We start from the raw sequence: 16,950 nt of genomic DNA, 5'->3' as shown, positions 1-16,950 counted from the left end.
TGATATTGGGTTTCTGCGAAACAAAAAACATGCAACAGACAGGAACTGGCACTGGGCACTGGATCAATATGTTAGTCCCAAAAATAGTATAAAAAGTTGACAAACGTATATGAAAATTGTAGAATATTGGCATGGAACAATCAAAAATTATAGATACGACGAAGACGTATCAGCCTCCCCATTTTTTCTTCAAATATGGGCGGGATATGAGGGGTGTCGGTCATTTCGAGCATATGGGGCCGGCATGAGGAGCCCGTTTGGGTCGATTTCTTTTAACCGGTTAGTGACCAGGCCATTCCCCTAACGTACAATGGGTTTGGGGGAGCCCCGCTGTAGATGCTCTAATAGACTAAAGGGGCCGACAAGACAAGTTCATATATCGCCGGTACAATTTACTCTCCACGGTTCAACCCCAACTCCTATCTAAGGCACCCGTTACACTGTTATTTGCACATAACCCTCTCCGTCCCGAGCCCAGCCCATTTTCTTTGTTTTCTTTTTTTATCCTTCATAAAATATGAGTGTATATGAGAGATTCAAACCCCAACGCTTCAGGTTTACTCCCGGCGGCGACAATCAAATGGGAAAGCTTACTTATTGTGCCCACTTACATCTTTTATTCTCCTTGTGCCAAATGTAACACTAAAAAAACATCGCGTCCCCTATCCGTTTTCTTCTTCCATTTGACCATTTCTTCTTCTTTTTTGTTCACTGTTTCTTTTTTCCATTTGTTTTTTCTTTTCTTAATTCACAATTTTTTTACAAAAATCATGAACTTTATTTAAATTCATGAACTTTCCACAAAGTCAAGAACTTTTTTTCAAATCCATGATTTTTAGAAATCATGAACTTTTTCCAACCCTGTGAATTTTTTTCAATCCATGATCTCTTTAGAAGCTCATGAATGTTTTCCGAATCTGTGAAATTTTTTAATTTTGTGTTTTTTCAAAAATGATGATTTATTTTCATAATATATGGTTTTTAAATTTTTTTCATGAACTTTTTAAAAATTCAAACTTTTGTGAAATTCATGCACTTTTTTAAAATTTGTGAACTTTTTCGGATTCATGATATTTTTTCAAATCTATGAGTTTTTTTCAAATTCGTTATTTTATAAATCATTGATTTTCTTCTTCAGATCCACAAAACAGTTTTCAAATTCACAGACCATTTTAAACCCATAATATTGTTTTGATTTCTCTGTTTTTTAAATCCGTTAACTCCAAGACCAAGGGAGCAGAAAAATCAAGCCAAAATACAAACTAGTGCAAACGACCTACCATTTTTTTTGGGTGTGTGAACGGCCTACCTTATTATTATTTTTTTAGCAAAATGCAAATGGCCTACCTAAGAGCAAGAGAAAAGGCGAACGAACGAGACCCAGAACCATTCATAGTGTGGCACAACAGGCGCCGAAGTGGGGCTCTCTGGTTCAGCCAGTGCTGGCACCTCTTGACTAAGTGGCATCCCGCTTTATCTCATGAAATGAAACTAATAATTTACTAGCTCGTATGAACATTTTGCTCATCACCTGGCTAAAATCAACATTGAATTTATACCCGCTATCCCATCCGTTTTGTACCCTACCCCCGACTCGTATTTAACCTCTATCAACATTTTGCTCGCTTCAGTGTTTATAGTCGTCGTTAGGTGGTCTACGGATTTGGATGCAATTTTTTATTATTTTTAGTGTTCGTTGTACTATCAATCTACCATGATTGAAGATGAATAGATTAAAAGTTTTACCAAAAAAAGAAAAAAAAAGACTAGTATTCTTAGTTATTGAGAGCTGGTCGTGCCATCTTCCGTGGTATACGTTCCTCGCTCTCCAACCTACACCTACCTCACTCACCCGTACCGAAACAAGAGCGATCAATCGGCTCAACCACACGAGAACACGAGAACACGTCCGGCCAAAAACAGCGGGCGCCGCCACGAGCCAGCCTAGCACCAGCACGCCACCGGGTTTTCCTTCCTAAGACAAACGACGCAGCACCGTTGATGATGAATAGGCCAGCCGGGCCCGTCGCGCTGGCAGGTGGGGCCGGGGCGACGGGGGACGGAGGCATCGAGACTCTCTCTGCAGAGATCGTCATGGGCCGGGCCTCGTGACCTCCGCCAGCCAGCCAGCCGCGTCGGTCGATACGCCCGATGCCCGCGCCCACGTGCAAAGCCCGGCCCGCGCTATAAGACGGCCCCGCTAACTTCCTTGGACGCGCATCCAACCCTCCTGCTGCTGCTGCTGTGTTGCCTTGCCGCCCCGACCGCCGCCTCCACCACCCACCCACCCACCCCCACCGCGCCGGCCTCTCCCCCTGTCCCGTCTCCCTCATGGCCTCCTCCGCCGCGTCCGCCGTCTCCTTCGCCAGGCCCGTCAAGGTACCGCGCCACGTCCACCCGCTCCCCTCCCCCCTCCCTCCCGTCCCCTCACGCCGTTCGATCTGCGACCGGTAGGGTTTAAGCGCCCGGCGGTGTTCCTGAGATTAGGTGCGGATCCGCTCTGGTCTGCCTGCCGTGGATGGGATCCCTGGAGGCCCTAGGTGCCGCCGATTCGGTAGCTTCTAGCCGGTCGAAACGTCCGTGTTTTTTTTTTGGCTCGATTGGATCTGGCACCGTACCGTACCGTAGGACTGAATTTCGCGCTCCCTGTCCTACGCCAATCGATCCGGCCGGTGCTACCGCATTCATCATGATACATATATCCGCATGTGACCTTATGTGCGTGCTCGTTGGATCGGATGTTTAGGAATTCTGCGCGGATTGTTCACTGGATTTTGTTGTGCTTGTAACCTTATTTTCTTTATGTGATGTGATGCCATGATCGTGCTTACAGGATCTTGATCAGAAAAGTTAGATAAATATAGAACTAGTGCTGTATGGTGCATGCAAAGTCTTCATTCATTCATAAATCTGTAATGGCACGCCACCTTATCTAGTGGACTGTTGTTTGCATTGCTTCATGGTAGCATGCTGCAAGGACTGCCCACTAAAGGCGTCTCACTTTACGTGAAAGATTCCCAGGTTTAGGTGATTGATACATAATCTCATAGGTTGCTTCACACTCAACTTGAATGCATGATGTGTAGCTCTGAGGATTCCTCGATTACATGATTCCGCCTTTAAGCTATGCAGGCAGAAGAAACATTCTATAGTAAAGCATGGGGTTGTTGATTAAACTGCTGCTGTGTTCAATGAAAAAAAAAGTGTAGTTAATTCAGGTTGTTGTGTTTAAGACACATACATGCTTCACAGCACTTTGTTGAAACCAAATGGAAAACAATGGAATAGCCGAACAGGTCCTGTTTGACAGTTTTTTAAGGTTACTTAGGGATATATGTAACTGTTTTGGTTACTATTTTGTACTCTAGTTTCTGCTTTTCACTTTCAGTGAAGCAGCATTGATAATTTTATAATTTATTTATGCCTGAACACTATATTTGATAGAATGATAGTCAAGCAACCTAGTTGATAATTTTATGCAATGTGGCATTGTTTTTCCACTGTCAATCTGGTTTGCTATTCCCTAGTTCATTTATTTTTCCCTTACTTACGAAATCATGCTCGGCGATTTACAGGCAATCAATGCCAACTCGGTCTCATTCTCTGCTCCAAGGAAAGACAATGTATCCTTCCGTCTTCAGCCTGTTTCCCAGAGATTTTCTGTTCGCTGTGCTGTAAGTATCGTCCTTTTCTGGTATTGCAATCGTATCAATTAGTTATTGCACTTCAAAAAAAATTCCCTACCTATTTGATATGTCATTACTTTCATATATGCAGGCAACATCCTTTCTTTTGAATAATTAATCATGCATGCTATCTGAGGCTATTCATCTCAATCTATTTTATTCCAGTTTTATCATAAGTCAACAAACTACTACTGCATCATATAGAAAACCCTGTCGTGTTTCATCACAACAGTGCTTCCATTTTGTCTCTTGCTCTCTTACAAAAGTTATTTGGAGATAATTCCAGCAATGGTGGTTCCTTTTTGGCATCGTGCATTTTGCATGCTTGGCCTATAATTTGACCTAAGTAAGCGCCTCCTAGTCTACTTGTACCACATTGATTCAACCATAATTTAACCCTGTAATTCTGATTTAGTAGGCAGGTAAATTACCATGCAATGTTTCTGAAATCCTACTATCCATCATAGGGCTTTGTTGCTATGATTCTAACTGCTTCATATTGGTGTTGTAATTTAACAGGCCAAAAAGGAGACAGTAGAAAAGGTTTGTGATATTGTGAAGAGCCAGCTTGCGCTTGCTGATGACACTGTAGTTTCTGGCTCCTCTACGTTTGCTGATCTTGGTGCCGATTCCTTGGACACGGTAAGTCAGCTGGATACTGTAATGTGTGTCACATGTTCATCCTAGCAACAGACCTAGCTGGCTCCACCCACCCAGTGGATATGATCTTGTTAAGTTTGTAACAGTGCATCATTCATCTAAAAACCCCTTGAAGGACATTTGGCAGTAGTTTCTGTTTGTTATACAGCAACAACAAATAGTTTCTGTTTTTGAAGTATTTTGTGACTACGACTCACTAGTAAGTTGGAACCCAAGTCTGGGAATGTGTAGGTCTGTTCTCTTTTGGCAAAAGTTCCAGTGTCTGCGAGAACCATGTTGTTCCACTTTCTTCATTTTCATCCGTCGGAGCCCTTTTTGGCAGCAGTACTTTGTTACTGCAGTTTATGCTAACTTTTATCAACACTCTTTTGTGCATGGAAATAAGCACTCTGAAAGTGTAGTTTTCAGTTTGAGATTGCCGAGGTCCTAACTACTGAAACTTTGTGTGGCTCTGTTGTGTAGGTTGAGATTGTCATGGGCCTCGAGGAGGCTTTTGGAATCAGCGTGGAGGAGTCGAGCGCGCAGACCATCGCAACGGTGGAAGATGCCGCCAACCTCATTGACAGCCTTGTTGCAAACTAAACATATTTCCTGGCAATAATGTGCTACCCACTGCAACCGTTGCTGCTGGAGATGGATCCCATTTGACGTGCTAGATTTTACTGTGGAGAGTCGGTGACATCTGTATCAGTGTTTTTGCCTGTCTTGCGATATTACGACATTATTTATTAAGCGGTTGTTGAAGGAATTTTTTCTTGTTGAAGCTGTGTTGGAGACTGATTTCAGAGGGTCTGAACATGATGTGCTGGAAGTAACTACTCCCATCTTTTTTGGTTCAAATCTACACCTTGTGTTCTAGAGCAAACGATCGTTTATAATTTTCTTAGGTTGTTTTTGGTAAACTTTCAGTTTATGCTTTGCGATGTGAGAATTTCAGCATTTTGACCGCAGCAAGTACTATTATGTGTGGTGCTCAGGCAAACTTTCCTGCTATTTCGTATTTCAATATGAACTATGTACGAAGTAAAATGATGAGTACTACTTTAAACTATATCTATATAATTCTGTATGTAGTCTGTAGTCCACATTAAAATCTCTAATAGGACAAAGGACTTGTATTTAGGAACGGAGGAGGGTATTTGCTTTCGGAAAGATTCTCGCCTCAGTTCCACTAGAACCAGGAGGCTAAGAAATTTGATATTCTGTGTTATGATGTTCCAGTGCATTTGGTTACCGTATGAATGTAGGATGGACGCGCATTCGAACCTAATCTCGTGGTTAACCTAGCAATGACTACAGTCATCGACTCATTATGGGTAATCTTTGGTCTACCCAGCCGTATTATCCACATACTACTAATCACAAGCAGCCTGGTTAGTGGTTATACTCTAGTGGTACTAGTAGTACAATCATCTGAGTGGTAGTAGTTTTAAATTCTACGTACTCGTTTGTGCGGCATCGTTCTAGGTAGTACAGGTCCGACCCGATGAAGAAAAGGGTCATCATCGTGTCCGCCACGCGGACGGGACAAACGACGACGACGCACGAGCCTCAGGCGTGCGTCCCTAGCCTCTCCTCTCCTCTCCTCTCGGTGACACAAAACAAAACAAAAAAGATGCCGCCTGGATGCTCGATTAGCCGCGAGTGGTATATTATTTCGTCTCTGCAGATGCGATTAGCGAGCTAGTCATCACTGGATAAACACGCCTGCTAGCCATGTCTCTGTTGCCATGCCGGACTGTCACTGACGAGCAAAGTTTATTACTTACACATGACAGAGAATTTGCTGCACCGCGTCGAGCGGCAAAATTGACAAATTTGACCTATGGACGAAATCAAATCACATAATGAACTGCCCGTGAAACTATTTCACGCGGCTGACCTTTTTGTGTGACGCCAGACACGAAAGCGCCACACTACACTGTGCAACGCCTCACAAATAGGCGCTACATGCCTGATCAGCGTCGCATCTGTGTGATCCGAAAATTACTAAATCAGTGTGCAGCGCCTGAGAGTTAGGCGCCACACTATACAGTGTAGCGCCTGGCTTCTAGGCGTTGCACTAGTGGTTGCTTCATTTTGTAGTGCAACCACTAGTGCAGCGCCTGAGAGCTAGGCGCCACACTATACAGTGCAGCGCCTAGCTCTTAGGCTCTGCACACTGACTTAGCAATTTTTAGGCAGTCTGGGGTGCAACGCTGACCAGGCGTGTAGCGCCTATCTGTGAGCGTTGCACAATGTAGTGTGACGCCTTTGTATCGGGCGTCACACAAAAAGGTCAGCCGTGTGAAATAGTTTCACGGGCAGTTCACTCTGTGATTTGATTTCGTCCGCAGGTCAAATTTATCAAATTTGCCGCGTCGAGCTGAGTGGCCCTGCAGACTGCGGGTGGGAGAAATGTAGTAGTAATGCTTTGCCGCTGCCATGGTCGGAGGGAGGGAATTTAATCCCCCGACAGCGCCTCGCACGGGCTGCGTGCTTTGCCCTGCTACCGGCGCGACAGGCACCCCTGCGGCCATCGATTGCTCTCACGAGCCCTTCCTTTTTACCGCCTGCCCTGGCCGCTAGCTCGCCTCTATACATATAGCTCCACCACCCCGGCGCAAAGGCGAGCAAAAGCCGGCCGAGCAGAGGCAGCTAGGGCAAGAAAGCGTCGTGCCGTGCGTGCCCAGAGCGCGAACCACCGGGGAGCAGAGAGAGAGAGGCGGCAGGGTTGATGGCGGAGGTGGAGAGGAAGGCCCCGCGGAGGGAGGAGGAGCTGGTGGAGGCGGCGCTGGCGGCGGCCGCGGCCGCGCTGTTCGTGTCCGGGGTCAAGAGCCTGGCGCCGGCCGTGCTCGTCGACCGCTGGTGGTGGCCCCTGCCCGCGCAGGTGCTCGCCGCGGCGCCGTCGCCCGTCCTGTTCCTCCTCCTCAACGTCCTCGTCGCCTGCATCGTCGTCGTCTCCGTGCAGCCGGCCAAGCGACCAGCCGCGGCGGCGGCGACGGGCGCCGTCGCCGCGGAGGTGGCGCCGCCGGGAGACGGTGCGGCGAAGAAGCTGAAGAAGAGGCGGAGCAGCAAGAGGCGCGGGGACGGCGCCGAACCGGCGGCTCTCGCGCCGCCCTACGTCGCCGCCGACCGCTGCATGGCGCTGGTGGTTGACCGCGGTGTCGTGATGGCGCCGACGGGCGGAGAGGAAGAAGAGGAAGGAGCCGCCGGCGACGCGGCGGAGGTGGACAGGCGCGCGGAGGAGTTCATCTCGGCGTTCCGGCACCGCCTCAGGGTCGACTCCTTCTCGTCTCGCCGCGGGGAAGCCGGCGACGCGGCGGCGCGAGCCATCAGCGGCACTGCGCCGTGCTTTTGACCCGAGCCTGCATGCACCTCGCGCGCTCGCGGACCCTGTTTTGTTCAAATCGCAGTCAGTTTTTTTCGCTTTCTTGATCTGTAGCTACTACTGGTACTTTGACATCAACTGGTTGGATGAATCTTCAAGCATGCTTGCTTGGTCGTGTGAAGAAATACGAGTTAATTGCATGTTGGTACCACACTTGCGCACCTACTCACGAGTCAGTACCGCTACTCATGCATGTCGCAGTTCAGTACCAACTCAGGGCCTAAGTGGTGCATAACGGGCTAATGAGCGTATAACAGTGTATTGAATTGATGCTGTATCTGACCGGCGGGACCCCCTGTGAGGTGATGATGTGTCATGCTCTTTTGCAAAAAAGACCTTTAGTTTATATTTAATCGCGTATATACCCCTTGTTTGGCAGAAAAAGGTCCTACCAAAAATCGAACATTCGCAGGAACCAACTGCGACTCGAACCCGTGACCAGCCACACGCGTCTAGCGCTCGCTACCGCTGCGCTACAGCACTGATCATTCTAATTATCACGCGCAAAGCTTTGTATACATTTGCCCTTCTGTTTTTCTTTAAAATAATAAAAATATTAGTTTGACCGCGCGATCCTGCAGGGATTAGAACACGCGCCGTTACGTTCGCACAGCGAGCTCGCTGCCGATGCGCCACTGCATCGTTCACGGCTTTACTGTTCGAGCCGTCCTGTTTTCCGAATTTCTTTATCTTTTTTCCAATCGTGTGTATTCTTCGGGCCCTACGCTCTGTGTGTGCCGTATATTGAAAAAAGATATACACATACATACAACCTTTATTAAAAATGGTTCAATATATATAGGGTGAACGTTTTTATAATACGAAACAAGTTCATCGTATGTAAAAAAAATGTTCATCTTATATTTGTTGTAATTTTTAATGCACGGTTACTCGAAAAATTGATAACATGTATTAAAAATTATTGTGTTATCGTAATAAATTTTATAATACATGATGAACATTTTAGAAAAGACATTTACAACTATTAAATACACGTTCAACTTTTCCCAAAAATGTTCTGAACTTTTTTTCAAAATGCACAAACACTTTATTTACCTTTCAGAGTAATTATAAATTTTTTGAACGTCAACCCAAAAACAAAGCGGAGACCAGCAGGTCTATTATTCAGAGCTTGTGTATTCTTCAGACCGAAATCAGTGTGCGCAACGTATATTGAAAAAATTCCCCGCAAAAAAATGTATACTGAAAAAAATTACACACACATATATATAGATATCATATATTATAAAATGTTCAACATATAAACGATAAACTTTCTGTAATACGAAATCGTATATTTAAATAAGATCATTGTATATTAATAAATGTTTAATATATATATATTAAAAGATGTGGTGAACATTTTTTAATATACGCTACGCTTTTATAAGATGAACTTTTAATATATGATGCAATGAACATATTTTTAATCATACAACGCGATGAACATTTTTTAATGTCAGATAATAATTTATATCGTATAAAAATCAAAACTGTTCGGAGTTTAAAGACGTACTAGTAAGCGTGCACGTGCAACGCACGTATAATCATAGAAATAAATTTGTTTAGTTATCCTAGTTAGGAAACAATTATTTCAAATCTTAATTTGTATGAAACTATGCTTTTGCAGATATAGTTTTGAAATGGACTAAACAAGAACAAGTTACATACAATAGTATGTTAGTCAATTTTGTCCTAGAGATTGACACTTAAGTAACACACATAGACAACATCTTGGTCATCAACTCTGGATCCATATACAACAAAATGTGAAAGTAAGTTAGACTTTGAGCATATTTCATTTATTATCATAGCTCTGTCCTTTAAGGAAACGACAAACCATGTATTTAACTTTCGTATTCAACCATTATTTCTCCTTATATCTTAAGTCTAATCATCAGCATTTATGCCTGTACCACCAATGTCAGTACAGTAACATTTTTTTACACACAAATGGAGTTCCAAATTTGTTAGGCTGAGAGGATGCCATATGCAACTGTCTCAATCAGGATCTTAGTGTTCCCAATCATGGTTGTTGTACATGAAAGATTTACTTGAGCCATAAACAGGATGGTTGCAGGAGAAAAATAAGTACAATGATTTGGTGTTTTCAATGCTTTGAGCTGAAAAACAGTTCAGATACCTGAATTGCTGATGGTCCTGAAGTCGTTACGCCGAGAGGATGCCATATGCAACTGTCACAATCAGGATCTTAGTGTTCCCAATCATGGTTGTTGTGCTTGAAAGATTTAGTCATGAGCCATAAATAGGATGGTTGTAGGAGAAAAAGAAGTACAATGATTTGGTGCTTTCAATGTTTTGAGCTGAAAAACAGTTCAGATTATATGCTTCCAGCCGTGAAACTGCTTATCGCATTAGTCTTTTTCATTGTATTTTAGCGCTTCCGGTGATTCCTTCTCTGTCATCATTGTGCTTTTCAGGTTTGATTCCTTTTGTGACACATTAAGTGGCCTCACAGGTTGGTTGCACGTTTCCCTCTATTATGTAAGTAGTAACCCATAGTGCCGCTTTTTTCCTTGGTGCTAATAGAAACAAATTCTCAAACATAGTACACAAGAAATATTCAATGGCAGGAACACCAGTACGATATTATGCATATATAATCATGAACATACTACAATATTTGTTTCCTCAGGTTCTGTGCCCAGTTCAATCACCGCTCCACACAGTAGGGTTAACCGAAGATTCTCTTAGGTTCTGGGCCTCTGGACTGTACAAAAACACCATGAGAAAACAAAACACCATGAGAAAACTCTGTTAGAGCCAGCACACCTGTAGACTGTGAACCCAAGTAGCAGAACATGACAATTTTTTGTGAAATCGGTCACTCCATCTAACCACACTGATTAATGTGTTTATCCAAGAATAGTATTCAGTAGAATAGCAGACAAGAATGGTAAATCTCGACAGATAGGAGAGAAATTGTGCAGTAAGGCAGCAAAGCGAAGCTGGGACTGAACCTGGAGACCATATCGGATGACGCCGATCTGCTCAACACCCTTGAACGGCTCCGGGAGCAGCGGGAACAGGTTTCGCCCTCGTGCCACCAGGTTTTGCCGTCCTGTTGCTGGTTGGCGAGCCGATACTTCCCGTCGGCCTTGTTGGTATCGGAAACGCTGGAGAAGAGCTACGCCGCAGGCATGAAGTCCTTCCCGGTGACCAGGTATCCGTCGGGGACTCGAACGTCCACCATACGACCGTGTCGTCAGCGTGGAACAACACAAAGTTGTCGTCATCTCGCAGGGCGCCCGCAACTCAGGCAGATCTGATTGGGCGACCAGGTGGGTTTCCATTGGCCGTGGAAATCATACCTGTCCGATCTGATGGGGCTGTCTGCTGCTTCAAAACTCAGGCAAATTGTTGCATAATAATCTTGTTGTAGCCTGACAAATATGTGAATATCTGATTGTAGGTGAAAGGAGGGGCGGCCACCCACTCGACGGTGCGGTGCAGGGTGGCAAGGGAGCCGGCAGGGAGGCGTCAACGCGGTGCATGGCCGTGAGGGAACCGTCTAGGGAGGCGACGATGCGATGCAGGGATCGAGGCCGCCGTGCAGGGAGGCGACGGGGCTGCTGAGCTTCGTCTGGGGCGGTGGCGAGGAAAGGCAGGGAGAGGGGCGAGGGAGACGATTAGGTTTAGTTTCCTTTTATTCAAATTGATTAGATGGTTAGATTAGCGTGATTTGAGGGCCTGCGGAGGTGGGATGGAGAGTTTCATGTTTTCATCTGGTGGAGTATGGTCAGTCCATGTAAACTGCTAAGCGCACACCAGATCTCGAATAAATTAATAATGGCTGTTAGATTGGGTCGTGTGGGCTTCATCCTGTGGTGGTGATGTGTCTGTGTACGTTTTGCAGGGTGTACGTAAAAAAGTTCTTGTTTGATTGTTTAATAGTAGTAGAGATACGAACGAGTTGACGCATAGGATGCCGTGGGGCAGAGGCAGCAAGCGCGCGCTGCGAACGACTCGGCGCAGATCGATTTACGGCGGACGGGCGCGCGTTACTTCGTAAAAACCGAAAGTCGCAAGGTATAAAAGAATTTAGGCGTCCCTGCTGAAGTAATGGTACCAGTAGCGCAGCGGCAGCGGGCTAATGCTTCCAACGGCACATTGCGGGTTCAGAACCCGGCAGCATGCGCGTGTGGTTAATTTTTGAATTTCTTTTTTGCAGCAAGATTTTTTTAACAAACAAAGGATATATGCATGATTAAATAAAAAGTAAAGGTTCTTTTTGTAAAAGAGCATGCCACATCAGCCCCCGACAGCGGGGCCCAGCAGTCAGATACAGCGTCAATACGCGTTTATACGCAGCTTAGACTATTTTGCAACACTTAGGCTCTGAGTTGGTACTGAACTGCGATATGCACGAGTAGCGGTACTGATTCATGAGTAGGTGCGTAAGTGTGGTACCAACATGCAATTAACTCAAAAAATACACATGAGAATCTGCAGACTCTAGGATAACAGTACGAGTCATGAGTCATGACATGGCACGACAAGAATGTGTGTGCACATTCCAATAAAATGCTACTCATGTGCACTGAAACATATATTCTTGGAGGCATCGTAGCAGTATTTGAAATCCATTTGAACACAATCAAAAGTCACACAAAAAGTTGGAAAGTTTCTCTGCAGTATCCTCTGAAATCCAAGTGATTACTTGTTTTTTCCTTTTCAAGAGAGAAATGCTCAGCGGGTTTTTTTATTTTAACGAAAAGAGACATCAAAAGGGCCACAGCCCAGAAAGCCCGCTACATCTCCAAGGCCCAGAGTTTCGGGCCCGGGAACCCCAACGGCCCCGGTTCTAGAGCCTTCCTCTCTGCGACGCCGGAAATAAAAGGCGCCTCCCTTCCATTCCACCCCACCACCACCCCCACTCGCCTCCGCTCCTAGGGTTTCCCGCCGCGCACCACCACAAAAACCCTCGCTCCCCACCTCCCCGGCGATCGGACCAATGGCGGCGGACGCGGCATCGGCGGCGGTGAAGAAGCTCACGCTCAAGAGCTCCGACGGCGAGGACTTCGAGGTGGAGGTGGCGGTGGCGATGGCGTCGCAGACCATCAAGCACATGGTGGAGGACGGCTGCGCCGACAACATCATCCCGCTCCCCAACGTCACCGCCAAGATCCTCTCCAAGGTCATCGAGTACTGCACGCAGCACGCCCCGAAGGCGGACGACGCCGCCGCCGCCGACTCCGCCACCGCCGTCAAGCCCGACGAGGAGAAGCTCAAGGCCTACGACGTCGAGTTCGTCAAGGTCGAGCAGGCGACTCTCTTCGACCTCATCCTGGTGAGCGAGACTTCCGATCCCCTCTCCCCTTCTGGCGCTCCTCCTTGTATGTACTCGTAGAGGGCTTGCGTTCCGGCTGTTTAGATGCGATTGCGATGTGGTTTTGAGCGGTTGGTGCCCGGATTCGCGGTTCGATTGTGGACACCAAGTCTTGGTTCTAGGGTTTAGGGTTTTGTGTCTTTGTTGGGTTACGAAATGGGATGCATTGCAGGTGCTGTTCATCCGTTATGATTGGAGATTTGAAGTGTATAGTTTTTTCCAAGAAAAAAGGGGGATTATTGCCGTACTGTATATTTTTAGGTTTTCCGTTAAGGGTATTTGTCGTATGTATGCAATCTATTGGATGGAACAACTGTTATGTGATGAGCGATTTGATGATAAGTGTCTGATGTTTGTAGATTTAGTCCCTGTTTAATACTAGCATTTAGGTGTCTGATGTTTAGATTTAACACTGCAATTCTGGTATTATGTATCTTTAGCATGATCTGTTTCAGATAATAAATGATGCCTGATATGAAATTCTGTGTAAGTGAAGGCATGCTATGTTGTTGCAGCCAGCTGTTTTCTGTTTCCTCATTTGGATTACTCAGTTATTTTGTTTATTGCTTGGAAACAGTACTGTGAGAAAAAAAATGATTATCTGCATTGCATTGTTAAATGTTGTACTAGGAATCAGTCACCTGACTTGCATTGCACTGTTAGGTAGGTTGGTAGGACCTAATGCTTTGTGGTGGTCTGCAAGCCAGTAATAAGATATTAGTATGGTCCTAGTTGTTGCTTTGTGATGACCTTTTCGGGCGTTAGTGGCAACACTATTCAATGCTTCTTGCATGATCTGACAAGAGTGCTACTAGAATCTGTCTGTTAAACTATTCAATATCTGACCTTCATCAGGCTGTAAAGCATGTGATGTTTATTTGTTGCTTTGTGGTGTTCTTTCTTGGGGATTAGTACCTTTGTAAGCCTTGTACATGGACACATTAGAATGCTACTGTTGCTGATTCATACGTTGTTTAGCTTTGTAGTATGTGTATCCCATGGTTTCATATGCACTTCTGTATATAATATTACCTCTGTCCCAAATTAGTTGTCTAACCAATTTGGCAGGAGGGAGCATAATATGTCTTCCTTTACTGCTCAACAGTTGGTAGGTTTGTTGTAAATAGTTGTTCTGGGTTATGCACCTTGCTGAATTTTAATTCGTGCGTGCTGTATTTGTATCCAACTGTGTAAATTTGTAGTAATATACTATGTCAGTTGTGGTCTTGTCTCTAGTAGCACAACCTTCAGACATGGTGTATAAATTCAGTCAAAAAGTCATTTCTTTCTAAGTTTGACCAAATATATAGAAGAAAATATCAAACAACTATAGTATCGAATAAACAGAGTAAGAAAATATATCTAATGGTTGATATATTTTGGGGACAGAGTATCTAATGGTGGATATATCAACAACTCTGTCCCCAAAATATATCTAATGGTTGATATTGGTTTGACATTATTTATGTTCATATTTTTGTACATAATATGCCATCTATTTTGGGGACAGAGTATTGCTACTTTCTTTCTTTAGCATGAAGTTTGCTTACATGATTTATTGCGACTGTCCTGCTTAAATATGAACTGCAAGTTCTTTCATTATGTGCATGTTGCCATAATCTGCTGTATATGCTCCTGTTCTTTATCTGTTTGGTAGGCTGTTGTAAATAGTTGTTTTGTGTTATCCACCTTGCTTAATTATATTTCTTCCATGTATTGGTTTCCGTGTGTGTAAGCATAGAGTATTTTGGCAGTTGTGCTTGTCCTTGGTACCATCATGGACAACTTAACCTTGGTAGATTAAATAAGAGTTTTTGCTCCCTCACCTATATTGCAACCGTATTTCTTAATTGTGAACGCTTGCTTTGCTCGCCATGATATGAACTGAAGCTGTTTCCTGTAGATGATTAACTGGCCTACTGTATCTGATGCCCCTGTTCTTATATCTGTTTAATGTGATGCCTGACCTTGATTGCTTTTATTTGCCTGGACAGGCTGCGAACTACCTGGACATTAAGGGGCTCCTGGACCTGACCTGCCAGACCGTCGCCGACATGATCAAGGGCAAGACTCCGGAGGAGATCCGCAAGACCTTCAACATCACCAACGACTTCACCCCGGAGGAGGAGGAGGAAGTGCGGAGGGAGAACCAGTGGGCCTTTGAGTGAAGGTCCGAGTCCGTGACACGAATAACCAGCATGGAAGGAAACGTGGCTTCGTCGAATGCCTGGGAGCAGCGTTAACCGTTTTTGTGGTTCTGAGACAACGATCGTAGGGAAGATGTAAGTAGGTTCTGGTTCCGGTAGACCTGGAGGGTCCTCACCATTTGGCTGACTCCGCTTCGCTTTTTGGTTGTGGTGGTATTTTGCTGCACTCTTGGACCTGGTTATGAGGAAATGAGATGGTATGCTGGTTATTCTGCACTAAAATTCTACGGAGTAGGTGTGTTGTTATGCCTGTGATGCTCTGAGATCCGTTTTGCTATCTTGCATTTGCTTTGGGTTGTGAACTACTCCTGCTTTGCCATTGTGGTTTCTTGCTAGGTTGGTGAACTCCTGCTTTTTGGTGGGTTTTTCGGGGTGGTTTTGCCATGTTGATTCTTTCCAGTGTTGGTATCTTGTGCAGTCTCTAGTTTCTTCTGTATACGTCTTTTCAGGCTCTTGTTTTCGGCGGTGGCTGATTTGTTTAGTCACTTTTATGGTAGAGTTCTAGACCGGCTGGCCGTGCAACCGTGAGCTTTGTGCCGTTTTTGGCCTTTGCGTTTTTGGCCTTTGCTACACTTGTAGGGTGCTTTCCAACTCTAATCAAATCTTAGATTTTTTAAGAAAGCGATACTACCTTCGGGGCTTAAATAGACAAGCAAGGAATCATAGGACAAGATTTTGTCTTCTCTTGTTGCCTGTTACTGTCTTCTGGATTTTAGCCTGTTAACCACAAAGGCTAGAAGAAGAAAAACACAATGGCCTTCTTGTGGCAGGCAGGTTTGGTCAGTCCACAAGTTAATGGAAGCAGAAGACAGTAACTTAAGGGTATACTTATCTATACCTAATAAGTGTAATAACTAGCAAGTGTGTTGTAACGGGAAGAAAAAGGTTAGTGCGTTGTCATGGGAGAACACTCGCGTATGTGATGCTCAAGATTCGTCTGAACGGAAAATTAAATTTACTCAAAAAAACTAAAAGCCATTTGTTAAAGTATAACACAACATGTGCATTTTTGTACATAAAGAGATACCTAGTTGAATGCCCATGCATTGCGATGAGGAAAAATCAACTAATTGCAACTTTCTCATTTCCCAATTAAACCGGCACTTTGACCATATATAAAGAGAAACAAACAAATAGAGAAAACAACCATAGCACAACACGGTTTCACATGGCATAAAATTGTACCCTTTTTTTAGGGGTAATTAAAATTTTACCATTTTCTAGAATCAATTAAAATTTTGCCCAACAAATATAGACATTTCCACATCCTTCCCATCAGGCCAAAGGCCCATTTAGCCGACACAAAAGCCCACCCGGCTATTTTGAAGCATGAACAAACGGACAAGACGTGGTTTACATAAGAATTCAGGTTGTCTAAACAAAGCCCGTAAGGATTCAGATTTGTATATAGGACGGTCGTTAGACTGCAATCGCAGTGCCGTTGGCAGCAGAGGTCGTCGATGCGGAAGATGTTCATGGCCGCACACCATGGAGCAACCTCGAGCCACCGTCCGACGCCTTGACCAGCTGCATCGCTCCCCCCCCCCCCCTCCCCCTCCGGCGTCATCGGGCCAGAGCTGCCTTCCCGTCTTCCCTTCGGCTTCCTGCGGCGAAGCAAGTCATCTCCAGCACGCGCGCACCCAGAGCCACCTCTGCAGCTCCACCGGTTGTAGCCGT

General features: G+C 45.0%; 3 protein-coding genes across 3 annotated transcripts; all 3 read left to right on the top strand.

The window, feature by feature from the left end:
* Window positions 1-2,225: 2,225 nt before the first annotated feature.
* LOC123112889 (acyl carrier protein 2, chloroplastic) lies at window positions 2,226-5,186 on the top strand. Its single transcript, XM_044533988.1, has 4 exons — window positions 2,226-2,379; window positions 3,576-3,674; window positions 4,206-4,328; window positions 4,809-5,186. Exons 1-4 carry the CDS (start codon window positions 2,332-2,334, stop codon window positions 4,926-4,928), a joined length of 390 nt encoding a protein of 129 aa, XP_044389923.1. The 5' UTR covers window positions 2,226-2,331; the 3' UTR covers window positions 4,929-5,186.
* A 1,622-nt stretch (window positions 5,187-6,808) lies between these two features.
* LOC123116702 (uncharacterized) lies at window positions 6,809-7,837 on the top strand. The gene has a single exon (XM_044537625.1). It carries the CDS (start codon window positions 7,063-7,065, stop codon window positions 7,684-7,686), a length of 624 nt encoding a protein of 207 aa, XP_044393560.1. The 5' UTR covers window positions 6,809-7,062; the 3' UTR covers window positions 7,687-7,837.
* Window positions 7,838-12,583: 4,746 nt separating this feature from the next.
* On the top strand, window positions 12,584-15,495 carry LOC123112888 (SKP1-like protein 1). The gene is made up of 2 exons (XM_044533987.1): window positions 12,584-13,027; window positions 15,061-15,495. The coding sequence occupies exons 1-2, from the start codon at window positions 12,692-12,694 to the stop codon at window positions 15,232-15,234; spliced, it is 510 nt and encodes a 169-aa protein (XP_044389922.1). The 5' UTR covers window positions 12,584-12,691; the 3' UTR covers window positions 15,235-15,495.
* The last annotated feature ends 1,455 nt before the right edge of the window (window positions 15,496-16,950 follow it).

Source organism: Triticum aestivum, chromosome 5B, assembly GCF_018294505.1.
Source record: "Triticum aestivum cultivar Chinese Spring chromosome 5B, IWGSC CS RefSeq v2.1, whole genome shotgun sequence".
NCBI classification, from domain to species: domain Eukaryota; kingdom Viridiplantae; phylum Streptophyta; class Magnoliopsida; order Poales; family Poaceae; genus Triticum; species Triticum aestivum.
The sequence above is the reverse complement of the archived record's forward strand: the minus strand, read 5'-3'. Positions and strand labels throughout refer to the sequence as shown.

Excerpts from the sequence above, each read along its gene's own strand:
- LOC123112889 (XM_044533988.1), top strand. The coding sequence starts at position 2,332 with ATGGCCTCCTCCGCCGCGTCCGCCGTCTCCTTCGCCAGGCCCGTCAAG. Across the intron at positions 3,675-4,205 it reads GATTTTCTGTTCGCTGTGCT|GCCAAAAAGGAGACAGTAGA; the intron begins GTAAGTATCGTC and ends GTAATTTAACAG. Across the intron at positions 4,329-4,808 it reads GTGCCGATTCCTTGGACACG|GTTGAGATTGTCATGGGCCT; the intron begins GTAAGTCAGCTG and ends TCTGTTGTGTAG.
- LOC123116702 (XM_044537625.1), top strand. The coding sequence starts at position 7,063 with ATGGCGGAGGTGGAGAGGAAGGCCCCGCGGAGGGAGGAGGAGCTGGTG.
- LOC123112888 (XM_044533987.1), top strand. The coding sequence starts at position 12,692 with ATGGCGGCGGACGCGGCATCGGCGGCGGTGAAGAAGCTCACGCTCAAG. Across the intron at positions 13,028-15,060 it reads CTCTCTTCGACCTCATCCTG|GCTGCGAACTACCTGGACAT; the intron begins GTGAGCGAGACT and ends TTGCCTGGACAG.